The sequence below is a fragment of the Pituophis catenifer genome, unplaced genomic scaffold (genome assembly GCF_029215685.1).
Source record: "Pituophis catenifer annectens isolate HBS135680 unplaced genomic scaffold, rPitCat1.0.hap2 SCAF_2, whole genome shotgun sequence".
Lineage (NCBI taxonomy): Eukaryota > Metazoa > Chordata > Lepidosauria > Squamata > Colubridae > Pituophis > Pituophis catenifer.
The window spans coordinates 67,830,761-67,844,728 of record NW_027256882.1 but is presented as its reverse complement, the minus strand read 5'-3'; the positions used below and the strand labels follow the sequence as shown (position 1 = coordinate 67,844,728).

Here is a 13,968-nt window from a genome sequence, read left to right as displayed (position 1 = left end):
TCTGAGGCAGGTCCTTGTTTCTTCCAATTGCTTGAGAGAGTTGCATGTGTGGTTTGGGGGCATGACCGAATTTGGACTGTGTAAGAGAAGTTTCTCATGTAGAGAGGATGGAAAAGAAAAAGGCTTGTGAAAGTGGAGAACTTCCATTTTAGAGAGCAGTTTGTGACAGAGTTTTCGTTCCAATGACAAATCTAAATGGATTTGGCTGTTCTTGTCTTAAAGTTCAGTAATCTTATTCTGGAACAATGTCTTCTATTTAGAAAAAAAAGTAAGGACATTCAAGGATTATTATTATTATTTGGTCTTTACTTTCAGAAACAACTGTTTTGTGTGATTCCACTATAATAAGTTTCCTGATGAGCATATTGAATATTTGGCTACATAAAACCAAAGATGCAAAAAGTCTTTGAATCATTGCATAGGGGTGGGGGTGGGGAATTGAATAAAATTGCCCTCTGTGAAAAAGTTTCCATATTGGGGATGTTTGTGGAGTCCAGATTCAGGACTAAAAACAGAATTTGACTCTTTCAATTCTAAACAAGCAACACCAGTCAACTACTGAACTCAGCCAATATCTTTGTTTGGTTATTTGGCTCGCTAAAGAAATACAAAAGCCAAAGCAGTTTGAAATGCTCTAATCTTGGCAGAGCTTGACATTAAAAAGTCAAAGGCTCTTTTCATAAACTAATTTCACATCTCTCTAGATTTTTGTCATTTTGATTTGCTTCCCTCTGAAAGGAAATTCCTGACTTCCCTTTCATTGATAGCTTGACAGACTCAACAACTGCTCTCAGTTCATGAAATTGTTAACTGAAATTCTAGGCTACCATATCTTAATCATTGGTTAAAAAAATAATAAATTACTGTAGAATCATAGTATCCCAGCAACAAAGGATGTTGTTATACTCCACCTAGGACAAATATGGATCCACTTAAGAAACAGCACAAGAAGAAAATAAACTGCTAAATATTCTCGTGGTCTCATCAGATGAATAATACATTAAATTAATACAGCTGGTAGAAGAATAAACAAACTGCCCATCACAAGAGAAAAAAACATAATACGCCCCACACTATTGGCATAGGGAGTGTAAACCATCACTAGATTACTTTTTTTGAATTTTATTTATTTTCCACTGCCTGTTGTGCCATTAAATGACTTCATCTAGCAGCAGAAAATTAAATTGTTTTGTTTAACCAAAATTCATAAGTTACTCATTTCTCAGACTTCAATGGAAAGAAGAATGCATCCTGGAATGTGTACTGACACATTAACAAGAGTTTTATTCTTCTGAGAATAAACTTGATGGACTGTTCCTCCTTTTCACATTAGATGTTTGTTTTATGACCGTGGAAAAGTACATTCCATTTTGAGTAATTTAATTTAGGTTGCTTCCTCTCCTCCTCCTCCTTTATTATCAAGTCTCATCTGCAAACATTAAACATGGTAAATTAATGTTTTAGTAACTGATTTGATTTTGTGGGTGATGCTGTGGCTTTGCAGATGACATGATGATGCCACAGGCACGTAAACACAATTTTGGAAGCAATCACAACCAACAGGACTGAATTAGCAGTGAAAGCAAATGAGATTCAGAAAACTGATAGACAAGATGACAAAGCAGTAGCTGTGGTAATAAAATAAAATCGAAGAACAAAGTTATACTGCCATGGTGTGCATCTGTTAACGGATTGTATCAATTAGGAACTGAGGGAGAACAAAGTTGTACAGGACCAATCAAGCTGTAATTTAGCTGCTTGATAGATAAGTTAATTGTTCCCAGTCAATATTCATCTATTGTGGGACTTTAAGATTGTAAGTACCCAAACTTCCTTCAGTTCTAGTAATATTGGATTAAAATGTCAGTGCAACAATGCAACATTTTTTTGTGAAACAGTAGCCATCATTGCCATTCTGGAAGCTTTTTCTTTCTACAACAAATTTCTGACATCTGTATATAACACTTTCCACTTATCAAATTTATTGTCTTTTATTTGTTGTTCCTCCCTTAGGTTTACACTTGCTGAGTGTTCAATCCTTTCCTCTAGACCAGGATTCTATGGGAATCTTGTTCCTACCACTTTCTTTTTAATCTCATTGCTGATATATATAGCCATGTATCTTTGAGCCATCGTTCCTTTCTGCATTTTTCTGTTATTCTTGTTATTGATGTACTTGCAAACTTTCTGCTCTGGTGCACTTTCAAAGGCAACTAACAAATGTTTTGCTTTCTTTTTTTTTTTTAAAGTTAAAAGTTAAAAATATAGAGTTCGGTAATAGTAATAATAGCAATAATAAAATCAATGCTAAAATCAGATAACTATTTATAGATTGGTAGGAGAAATGTGGGCTTTACTGATTTTCTAAACAACAAGAAAATGAGACCCAAACACAGTTTTTCATGAGATCACATCACATAGGCTGAGCAGAGAGCAGGAGAAGACCCTCTTTGGACTGCCAGAAGATAAGTCTTGGAGTGCAGGGCCATCCAAGGATTTGCCTGGGATGGGCGTGATAAAATGTGCATCATGATAATCATGTTAAAAAAAACCACAAGGTTAAGGGATAAGTATGTGAGGGTGGTGTTTCTCTCATGACATCACCACGGGCATATTTTGATTTGAACCATGTGAGTTTGCTCTGGGTGTCTTGAGAAAGGAACCTTTAAGAAGGAATCTCCTGTTGTTAACAAGAAAGGATTGTTGATTTTGTATTCAGATTTTAATGAAGGCACTAATGGCTTGTGGGAACAATAGTTTCCTCAAAACGTTGTATTGCAGTTTGAGCACCAGGAAAATATATCCATAGGATAGATATCTGAACCTTATAGTAATAAGTAAGAATCGAGACTGACTTACGCATTTGCTAAATTGGGTTCTCAGTGCAGGATCTCCCAATGGAGCCTGGCAACTAGGGACAGCACAAAAAGGAAAGGGATTCATACCCAAGTCCTAAACAACACTATCACATTTCATGTAATCAGTTCTTATTACAAAACTGTACTGTTTTCTCACTATTTCTCACTTTGTTTTGTTGGCATCAAAGAGAAATGAGAAAAGGAAGGCAAGCAAAGATATTTCATATCATTTAATTCCATTCCATTTCTTACTACATTGAATATGCTGCACTAATCATCAATTGATTCCCAAGCAGGGCATCATTTATTAAGCCAAGAAGTCTAATGCCTCTTTTAAAATATTTAAACAATCTGCAAGAATGCTAGTTTGTAATAGCGATGCTCTGGGGAAATGGTCTTTCTTGTGATAGATGAAATAATCCTTCCTTGTGCTTTGGGATCAGGTTTCAGACTTGTGGATCCTCCTGGACTCTATTTTATCCTGTCCAGGAGCACAATTTATCAACAGTCTTCAGGAAGACAGTTTATCAGCTCCATCTGTTGCATCAGTCTTGCCCTGGTCTGAATTCTGCCAGTTGTTTCATGCTGTTATATAGCATTCAGGACAAAGTCCTGTGATCTCCTTTACCTTGAAGCTCGCTCAGCAGGCTCTCCTACAAGAGACACAGAAGGCTCCCTGGCTGCATTTGGGAAGTCGGACTAGAACAATCCTACTTCCCATGAGCTTCTGAGCCCAATTGGTGCCAGGTTTTAACTTTGTAATTTTCTCAGAAAATGGGGAATGGGAACAGTGGGAGCATAAGCGATCTCATGCGTCTATAAAGCAGCATAGAAATCTGGATGATGTAGGATAAAGTCTGCTATTATAGTAACAGATTAATTCACAGAGTTGGAAGGGACCTTGTAGTCCAACCCCACCTAGTCCAACCCCATGCCCAAGCAGGAGACACTACATCATTTCTGACAGATGGCAGTCCAATCTCTTCTTGAAAACTTCCAATGAAGCTATTATCTGGTCTATACCTTATGGTAACTTTTTCCTAGAACATTTGTCTTTTCCTAAGTACTTCTGCACTATAGTACTTCTACTTTCCTACTGTATGCTGGAGAGATCACACAGTAAGTAAGATTACATATTGTGGGTTAGTAGTAGCAGCTGTGGCAGCAGTAGTAGCAGCTATAGCACTATTAATATTCAATCTTTTAGGATTTTATTTTCAGAAGAATGATCTTAGTCACAAAGCCGCTTAACCTACAAAGACATAGAAAAGTTATTTGCTGTAGCCTGGAGGAACTGCGCAGATCAGTTTTTGCTAGGGAGAATTTGTTCATGAGGAGACGACTTTGTGTTGAAAGAAAAATTAGCGTGAAATATCCCAGTGAAGTTTTGATTGTCTGGAAAAGCTACTTCAGACGGCAGAAATTAGGCTGCAGATGTGCTAGTTGGGGAGAGGAAGCACGTCTTCCCTATTTGCTGTTCTTCCCGTCTAACCCATCTTTGTCTGTAAAATGTTTTTCATCCCGCAGGAAGTTAGATTTATGTTTAACTTTATACATGTGCAGTGCATTTGGAATTCCACACTGGAGTGGGGTGGGGAGAGAAGCAGCAGCTGGAAAGTGTTCTCAATAGGAACCTGCAAATCTCATGCTAGATTTGGGGTAACACCTGGTGGTGTTCCTAATTGCCAAAGCAGGCATCCCATCTGAGCGCTCCCTCAGTTGCTTTGGACTTCGACTCCCTCAGCCTTTTGCTATTGAGTCAATGGGAGCTGAAATTCAAAATAACCTGAGACTCTCAGTTGCCTACCTTAGTATAAAATGTGAATAAATCCAGAATAGATTGAGGTTAGATCTGCAACTATTAATAGATCGGTGCTGTGATAGAGATGAATTTATAATGTGGTATGTTAGGCTACAAAAGGTCATAAATTAGTAATCCAGCTGCAGACCAAAGCTAACATCTGTATCCTATTTGGACTGTGATACTTCATATTTTTGGAAGCTATAATGCTAGAACCCTTAAGGCATTATTTCAAATATAAAGAAGGCAATGTGATGAGGAAAATTATTCATTCCTGGACCACACAAAATAGAAAGAGCTATTTCAGCACTTTGGTGTATCATTGGAAGTGTCCCAGCCTTGCAAAAGGAACCCAATAGATGCAGAGATCTTTGTAGGGAGCAGCAGAAAGTCCCTGCATCACATTTCCCCCAAGCACAGAAACCCCACGATGACTCTGGTAAAAAGTCCGAGGACCTGCCAGTCGGGATTTTCAGTTAAGGAAAAAGGCAGGCTGAAGAATAAAGAAATAGACACATATCATATAGATGTATATGTTTCAAGAGAAAAAACTAAGGCACACACTTTATTAAGTTTCATAACTGCTGGGGTATATTTGTGTGTGTATTTTGTATTGTTGAAAGCTACAGAAATCAACTCACAAAGTTAGACTTCTATTTTTTAATAAAGTCCAGGGAAATCTGTTGTTATCCAAATATTGGTGAATTATAGCTTCCAACAGAATCTAGCTAAAAAGGCCAGTAGTAAGGAATGCTAGTAGTTGTAGTTTAGCAACATACTTATAGAATGAATTCGTCACTACTTATAGAATATTCAGATTTTGACATCTTTGTCATCTTTGTCATCTTTTGTTCTTTATTTTTGTTTCTTATTGCATATTTTTTTTCTTTAATGGTTTTCCTTGTGAATGTTCAGGGTTGTTGGGAGTTGGGCAGAATAACATTTTAATATGATTTATTCAATTTCAGTTTCTTTTCTACTTAACTTTAGGAGCATATGGATTAAAATACATTTCTTAGAAGGAAAGCTTACAGACATTTAAAAGGAGACTGATTTGATTTTTAATTGTTTAGCCACTTGTTCAATTAATTTTATTTTAATTGTGGTAGGTATGTCAAATCTGAGCTGCAAAATTCAAGATATTAGATGGCAGCAAAATTAGAAAACTACTAGCTACAGTTGTGATATCTAATCTGCAAAAATCCATGCAAGCACTGGATGACAGCAAAAAGAATTAGAAGTCTTTTACTAATCATTCCTATGGGGAAAATATAATGCCAGCTGAGCCTTTTGATTAGAAATATATATAAAAGTGCTAAAGATTAGTATTCAGTAACTCCTCAAAGCGACGCTACATTTTCCCAAAATAATATTTTGCTATTAAGTACACGCTACTGGGTTCCTTTTTAAAGGAACCATCAACTTGATCAATTGCAAACAAGAATTGTTCTAAAGTATGTTCTTTCCCTTTTTGTCCAATGACAATTAATGGTTGGTTCTGTCTATCATTTGTCAAATTTAATTCAAACATTATGTTCTGCCAATGTCTGAATGAATAGCCTCTTTTCTTCACAGCTGGTAAATGTCAAAAGTAAGCAGAAAAATTCACCTAATGTATTCTCTAGACTGATATAGTACTTGTGATGAAAAGATACAAAGGTGGGGGAGCTTTGGGATTAATTCATGCCCTGTTTTCATTTAAGGAAAATGTAAATAAATTGTCTGCTGTCCTTTCTGAAAATAATGCCAGAAAACAGCATGGTTTAGCTTCTTCTCTGTTCAAGCAATCTCAGGAAGTTGTATGATTTAGGTTCACAGGAGTCAGTTGCAGGGGTGAAATCCAGCAGGTTCTGACAGGTTCTGGAGAACCGGTAGCGGAAATTTTGAGTAGTTCGAAGAACCGGCAAATACCACCTCTGGCTGGTCCCAGAGTGGGGTGGGAATGGAGATTTTGCAGTATCCTTCCCCAGGAGTGGGGAGGGAATGGAGATTTTGCAGTATCCTTCCCCTGCCATGCCCACCAAGTCACACCCACAGAACCAGTAGTAAAAAAAAATTGAATTTCACCACTGGTCAGTTGCCATTTGAAGGGGATGGAAAACAGACATACATGGTTAAGGTCAAATGGGTATGTACCGGTATGTACATATGAAAAAAGCAACACTGCATTGTCACATATACATTCTGAGAGCTTGTGTTATAGCATTCCAACACTACTTTCATGTTTTTGCAAAAGCATCAGATCCTGTGGATACTTTTGCCTCAGAATAACTGGCAATGTATAGAGAAAGTTTTCTTAACATACCTTGATAATCTCATATCCAAACATTTTTAATTATCAGACCTTCATAGTTTCATTAATATAAGTTATTACAGTGCCTAAGTTCCTATCCATTAAAACCTTGGGTTTTTTCATTCTCATTCTTCATTCTTAGGACGCCTTAAACTTTCTCTAGAACCGTGATGGTGAACCTATGGCACGTGTGCCAGAGATGCTACACAGCACCCTCTCTGATGGCACATGAACCATCATCTGAGTTCAGCTCTGCTGTGTGTGCGTGCGTGCCTCCCACCAGCCAGCTGGTCTTCGGGTCTCTGCCGCGCATGTGGGGGGAGTGTACGTGTGAGTGGGTGAGTGGGTGCATGCATGCGGGGGGGCCACACGCACATGCACGGGGGCATGTGCGTGGCGGCACGCATTGCATTTTGGGGATTTGGGTGCACTCTCTCCCGCACTTTGGGCACTTGGTCCAGAAAAGGTTAGTTCTCACTGCTCTAGAACTTCTTTTGATGGGGATTTAAAATGTTTGTGGAGGTTGGTGCATGCTTCCATGGCTGCTCACTTCCTGATTGAAAAAGTCTCAGGGAGATTTGTGTACATTTAAAATTGAAGGTTAATTGCTGAACGAAGAGATGAAGGTAAAGCATGCAAAAGAATAGGTAAAGGTAAAGGTTCCCCTCGCATATATGTGCTAGTCGTTCCCGACTCTAGGAGGCAGTGCTTATCTCTGTTTCAAAGCCGAAGAGCCAGCGCTGTCCGAAGACGTCTCCGTGGTCATGTGGCCAGCATGACTAAACGCCAAAGGAGCATGGAACGCTGTTACCTTCCCACCAAAGGTGGTCCCTATTTTTCTACTTGTATTTTTTATGTGCTTTCAAACTGCTAGGTTGGCAGAAGCTAGGACAAGTAATAGGAGCGCATCCCATTATGCGGCACTAGGGATTTGAACCGCTGAACTGCCAACCTTTTGATCGACAAGCTCAGCATCTTAGCCACTGAGCCACTGTGACCCGCAATGCAAAAGAATAAAGCAATGTTAATGAATGATTCAACAAGGGACTAAGACAAGGATGTGTGATGTCCCCTAGCTCTTTAAAGTGTTCATGTATAAATGTATCAGGAGTGCTTTGTATGTGGCAGTCTGTTGTGTGGAATGATTGTGAGAATTGGAGAAATACAAATTGAATAAGATAGCAACGGGTTACTTAAGTGCGTCTTGTAAAAGGGCCAAGAATGAGTGTCTGTTGAATGAATGTGCTTCGAATACAAAAGTGACTGATCTGTAGAACAAAAAAACATTAAAGTTTAAAAAAATGAATGAGGAAGTAAAAGAATGAATGAGGAACTGATTGCAGAACAAACATGAAGGAGGACTGAATTAGTTGGAAGGAAAGGAGAGATCAAGGAAGTTAAGGCTGAAATCCTCAAAACAGAAATTTGAGCTAACAAAAATAGTGAATGCATGTAGTAAAACAGAGCAAGGATAGAAAGATTTGCAAGGATAGAAAGGTAAGGAGAGAGAGATAATGAGTGGCATTGTTATAAACTTATAAAACATTTGATGACTATCTCCTTGTAATTGTGAAACTTTCAAGTAGAAGACACTATCATGCTTATAAATAAATGTTTCTGAGGACAGATTACTCCTGCCTCAAAATTTTAGGAAACGTAGTCCATTGGCTTTTTGACATTTGTGTTCTGACAGGTGTTCTGACAGGCAAATACCACCTCTGGTTGGCCCCAGAGTGGGGTGGGAATGCAGATTTTGCAATATCCTTCCCCCAGAAGTGGGGAGGGAATGGGGATTTTGTAGTATCCTTCTCCTGGAGTGGGGTGGGAATGGAGATTGTGCAGTATCCTTCCCTGCCACGCCCACCAAGCCACACCACACCACACCACGCCCACCAAGCCATGCCCACAGAACCGGTAGTAAAAAAAGTTGGATTTCACCACTGGTTGAATCCCATCACTGGTCATAGACCAGATGTAGGTACAATTTAGTAGCAATATTATAGGAGGGAAAGGGACTGGGATAAAGATAGCAGACCAATTTACATGAAAGACAAGAGAAAGAAGAGGAAAAGTAGAAATAGCAGAGAAGAACTGGAGTGCCAGATCATATTTAAAGACAGTGAGAACAACAAGAAATACATCAATGTAAGTACAAAGCTATATTGCTGTACAGCAGTCTAGTAGAGTGTTAAAATATAAAGGGAGAAGCCTCGGGTTTAATTCATCCCTTGTTTTTACTTAAGTAAATAAATTGCCTGTTGTCCTTTTCTGAAAATAATGCCAGAAAAAGGTATGTTTTAGCTTCTCTGTTCAATATATTAAAACATTCAGAAGTGGTGATACAATGCAGAAGTATAAATTAAAATAATAATGTTATACCTGGAATTGACAATGAACATAAATGACAATGTTCACTTAATTATTAATTATAATCATAATTTAGAGTTATATAAGAAGAGGAGAGAGAGCGAGAAGGGAAAATGGTTCAAGGATGTTGAGTTGTGTAGGTGATATCAAGATCTGAATCTGAAAGGAGCTAGATGGTACAGAAATAGTCTGTTCTCCGCAAAACTCACAAAAAAATCGAGAGTTATAATTTTGTTTCAAAGATCCTTGAAGAAATTCCAGTAAAGGAGGCTTTAGTTTGTATAAGGACAGGAACACATAAAACAGAAAAAAAATTATATTCTGCTCCCAGTCCCACCATTCCCTGAATGCTTACATATTTTTAGTTAATCTTTGAATCCTGAATATGCATTCCTATGCATTATAAAAAATTAGCATATGAAATACTTTCCTCCATACATCTTGAATATGTATTTTTCAGGGATACATTTCACAACAAACCCAGAAGGAAGAGTTTTCCCTTCCTAGGGCAAGCAAGTTTTGCTGATTATAGGCAAATCTCTCTGAAGCCAAATTGGATTTGGCATCACTACAAAGTGAACATGCACCCCAAAGAGAAATAATTTTGGTAAATGAGTGACTGTTGTCCAGTTCTGGAACAATTCCAAAGTCCTCATTCGAACGGGGTGAGCAGGAGTGGTGGTGGGGGAAAGACTGGTTCCCCAAATATACTGATGACCGCCAGGAAGTCACAGCCAATACTATCGTCAGCAGTAACTACCAGCAAGAGGATGAATGGGGATGAGTGGATAAACAAAAAGGAAGGAGGGATGAAGTGAAATTCAAATGGTGGTACAAAGCTGGGTCACAATAGAAAATAAAGCCATAACCTCTTCCCTGTGGGAACTTTACAGGTTTTGGAAGGCTGCCTCCCCTTAGCCTTCTCTTACTTAACGCTGTTTGAGTTTCATGGGTTAGTATTACATCTGACCTTTCCTTGGGAAAAGAGAGCTGGCAGTCTTGAATAGCAGCAGCACAGCCAACTTCACAATCTTTTCCTCTAGCTTTTCTCTTCTTCTGACACTGACCTGCGGTATGATGAAATGTAAATTCTGAATATCATAGCAATAGCACTTAGACTCATATACCGCTTTACAGTGCTTTTCAGCCCTAAGCAGTTTACAGAGTCAGAATATTGCCCAATTTGGATCCTCATTTTACCCACCTCGGAAGGATGGAAGGCTGAGTCGGCCTTGAGCCTGGTGAGATTCGATCTGCCAAATTGCAGACGGCAGAAATAGCCTGCAGTACTGCACACTAACTACTGCATCACCACGACTCATCCATCATGTTTTTGAGCTTTCGTTCACATAGATCTAATTGAAGCATAAATGTCCCAACAGATGTCGTAACGGCCCATCTTGCCCAAATTCATAAGTGTGACAGGTTTCAGTCACCTTCAGTTATACCAATATTAAGATAGGCTTAAAGTGGATAAAATCTGTTAGGCTTTACTTCAGATGAAAATTAGATGATTGGCAGTGACTAGGAAGAAAGGCAGTAGCGGCAGGAAAGAAATTGGCAGTGGGGGCAGCAACTTGTCATGCTGGCGTACTTTTCCGCCAACTCAAGGATAAGTGGAGAGAAGACCTTCAAGTCAGTGGAGGGAAAAAGCAGCATGTGAGATGGAAAGAAGTCTCCATCCTTTCCCGCAGGCAGCAACTTCTCATGGGTCAGTTTTGAAGACAGAGTATTGCTGTCCCTGCTATATCCCATCAAATGTTTCTTTCAGTCCTGCACTTGTCTATATACCCTTTGTGAGTTACACAGGGAGTCTGAAATGCTAAAGGCTGAAGCCATAATATTCCATTGTTTTCTAAACCCATCCCTAAAAAAAAGTCATTCTTCTTTCATTCTAATCAGTTCAAAGTTTTGCATGACCGGGCTCCTAGAAAGAATACCAAGAGATGCTCTTTATCATGTACCCTATAGAGAGCCAGGAAAGCAAAGCAAACATCAACTAGGCTTTGAAAGTGAAGGGAATCCTCCAGCAATTCTTGGTAGCTGTGGAACCTTAAGGAACCGTTTTACAGTCTGCACTAATGAATGTAACGCTGGTCTAACATCTCTCTGCCAGTTTTCATCAGGAAATCTGCTCTGTTGCTACTCAGAAGGAGCTACAAGCCCAAAATTCTTAGAGCCCATCATATCCATATTTAAGCCTTTCCCAATGCAACTAATTGGGTTGTTGTCAAAGCAAACCCTTGCCATAAATCTTGGAACTGCTGAAAAGGAGACTAGGAAGTAGGATATACTGTAAGTTCTGGGGAGACAGGAAAGAGAAGGCAGAGTTCCTCCTTGCCTTTCCTGGTGAGGCATGTCAAAGCAAAGAATCCAACTGAACAATTCTTTGGAATGCAGGAAACCTATGCCCAAGCCTTATAAGACCCTTTCTTTTAAAGTTCTTGCCTGCCTGCAGCTTTTGTTCAGATCTGTCGGGTCCTTTTCATGCTTGCAGCCACTGTTTCCAAGTATTACTTTTTAAAATGATTTTTTTTTCCTTTGATAGATCCATGGGAAGTGCATGTGCAGACATAACACTGCAGGACACCATTGTGAGAAGTGTGCACCATTATACAATGACCAGCCATGGGAGCCGGGCAATGGAAAAACTGGGGCAGCAAATGAATGCAGAAGTATGTGGAGAGAGGGAAGGAGGGAGCAACACAATAAAGAATCTTTCCAACCCAGGAGCAACGCCCTGGTGACTAAATCTGGATTTATGATGCTTTAGCAGCAGATGGGGAATGGTCTAAGAAAATGTATGAAAATACTTTCAAGACCTCCTCTCTTTTGCTCTTTACATACAGAGAGAGAGAGAGAGATCAGCCATGTTCCGTACCTCAGCAAAATTCAGCTAATATCAAAAGAATAAATTGATTGGAATTATGGACAAGGCAGAAATATTAACATTTAAAAGCAGAATAGTTTTTGACTCCCTCAGCTGCTGTTATATAAATCCTACATTCACTAGCAAGTGTGTTTCCATATAGAACATTGAATCGTATATTCATGAATACAAATATAAATAAATAATATTTGCCCTTCTTGCTATATTGTACATTTATATATATTATACAATAAAATAACTTTCTAGTTTTAAAGAGACTTGTGTTTTTGCCGTTTTCTAATAAAGCCGGTGACAATACGCAGTAGGATTTTTAAAATGTATCAGTTCTTAGCATTATATGGAAGAAAACATTTATTTTCATTGAATTAAGAATTTAAAAAATGGCAACACTCTGTTTGCTGTTGTTTATTGTTATTAGGCAAAATATGGTAGGGATATCAAGCTGGAATAATCTTTGGTAAGAATAAGATGGATAAAACAAAACTTTAGCCATAGTGAAGTTCTTCATATTTGGGTAGATGATTTCTCTTTATAAAACTTCCAACTATCAGATTCCTTAGGTCTTAGAGGTATGTCACAACCCACCTCTGCTTTCACCTCATTTTGCTGGCAATTTTTTATAAACAGGTGGTTGGTACTCCAGAGACAATCAAGTTGAAACTAGTCAGAAGAGGAACAGTCTAAGATTGGACAATGGTTATTAAGGTTAAGTGCAGCAATAAACAAATTTTATTTATATCCCAATGGTTTTATAAGAATTAAAGGAGAAGGAGTTCTGTATCTTTTCATTTTTGTTTAATAGTTAAACAACAACAACAAGGCAGCCAACTCCTTCACAGATCATATTAATACCTTCATTAAGAACATAAAAGAATCAACTGAAATGTTACATTATTCAATTATTTTTGTGCAAACTTAGCTACTCTTAGAAAAGATACCGAAATCAATCTTACATTCCTTTACTTAAGGTATAACTTTTTTCAGATAGATGGATGACAGGCAGACAGACACATGTATGCAGACAGGCAGACTCACTTTTTCTCAACTGTAAGAAAGAGCTATACTTTTCTTTCCCTGAACCTCAACTTGTGCTTTGCCTTCTTTTTCTCTTTATTGTCCCTCTCTCAATTTCCCGCCTCCCCACTACAGAGTGCCGCTGTCACCATCATGCAGATAGCTGCCATTTTGACCAGAAGGTCTGGCTGGCCTCTGGGAAGAAGAGTGGGGGGATCTGTGATAACTGCAAGCACAACACTGAGGGTTTCCGGTGTCAAAGGTGTAAGCCTGGTTTTTACCGAGACAGAGCCAAATCTATGACTTCCCCAGACATTTGCAGACGTAAGTGGTTTTGTTTTGTTAAATGTAATACTGAGAAATGCACAAGGGACATGTTTATTGATAAAATACTTGTAGCTCAGGATTGAACTGTTGATGCTCTCTGAGCTTGGTTATTTTCTTGTGGATATTTCATTACCAACTAGATAACATCATCAGTGCTAATGGTGAAAATGTACCTATATGCATATTCCTCCCATTTGCATGTTTTCTGAAGTAATTGATACCCATATGTTAGGGGTGTTAAACTCAAGGCCCACAGGCCACATCCGACCCATGGAGTGCTTAGATGTGGCCCACGGTGCTGCCCTGGAAACAGTGAAGGACTGGCCCGTGATGCCTCTGCCAGTGAAAATGGCACTTGGAAGGGCCGCATGCAACTCTCACAGGCTCCATTTTTGCTGGCAGTGGGTTGCAGGAGGCC

The 13,968-nt window shown here is 38.8% G+C and overlaps 1 protein-coding gene across 1 annotated transcript in view; it reads left to right on the top strand.

The window, feature by feature from the left end:
• LOC139309521 (netrin-4-like) overlaps positions 1-13,968 on the top strand; it is a 64,978-nt gene that overhangs the window by 27,287 nt on the left and 23,723 nt on the right. Inside the window, exons 4-5 of the mRNA XM_070933609.1 lie at positions 11,868-11,994; positions 13,359-13,547. Coding sequence (XP_070789710.1) covers positions 11,868-11,994; positions 13,359-13,547 — 316 coding nt within the window. The remainder of the gene's footprint in view (positions 1-11,867; positions 11,995-13,358; positions 13,548-13,968) is intronic.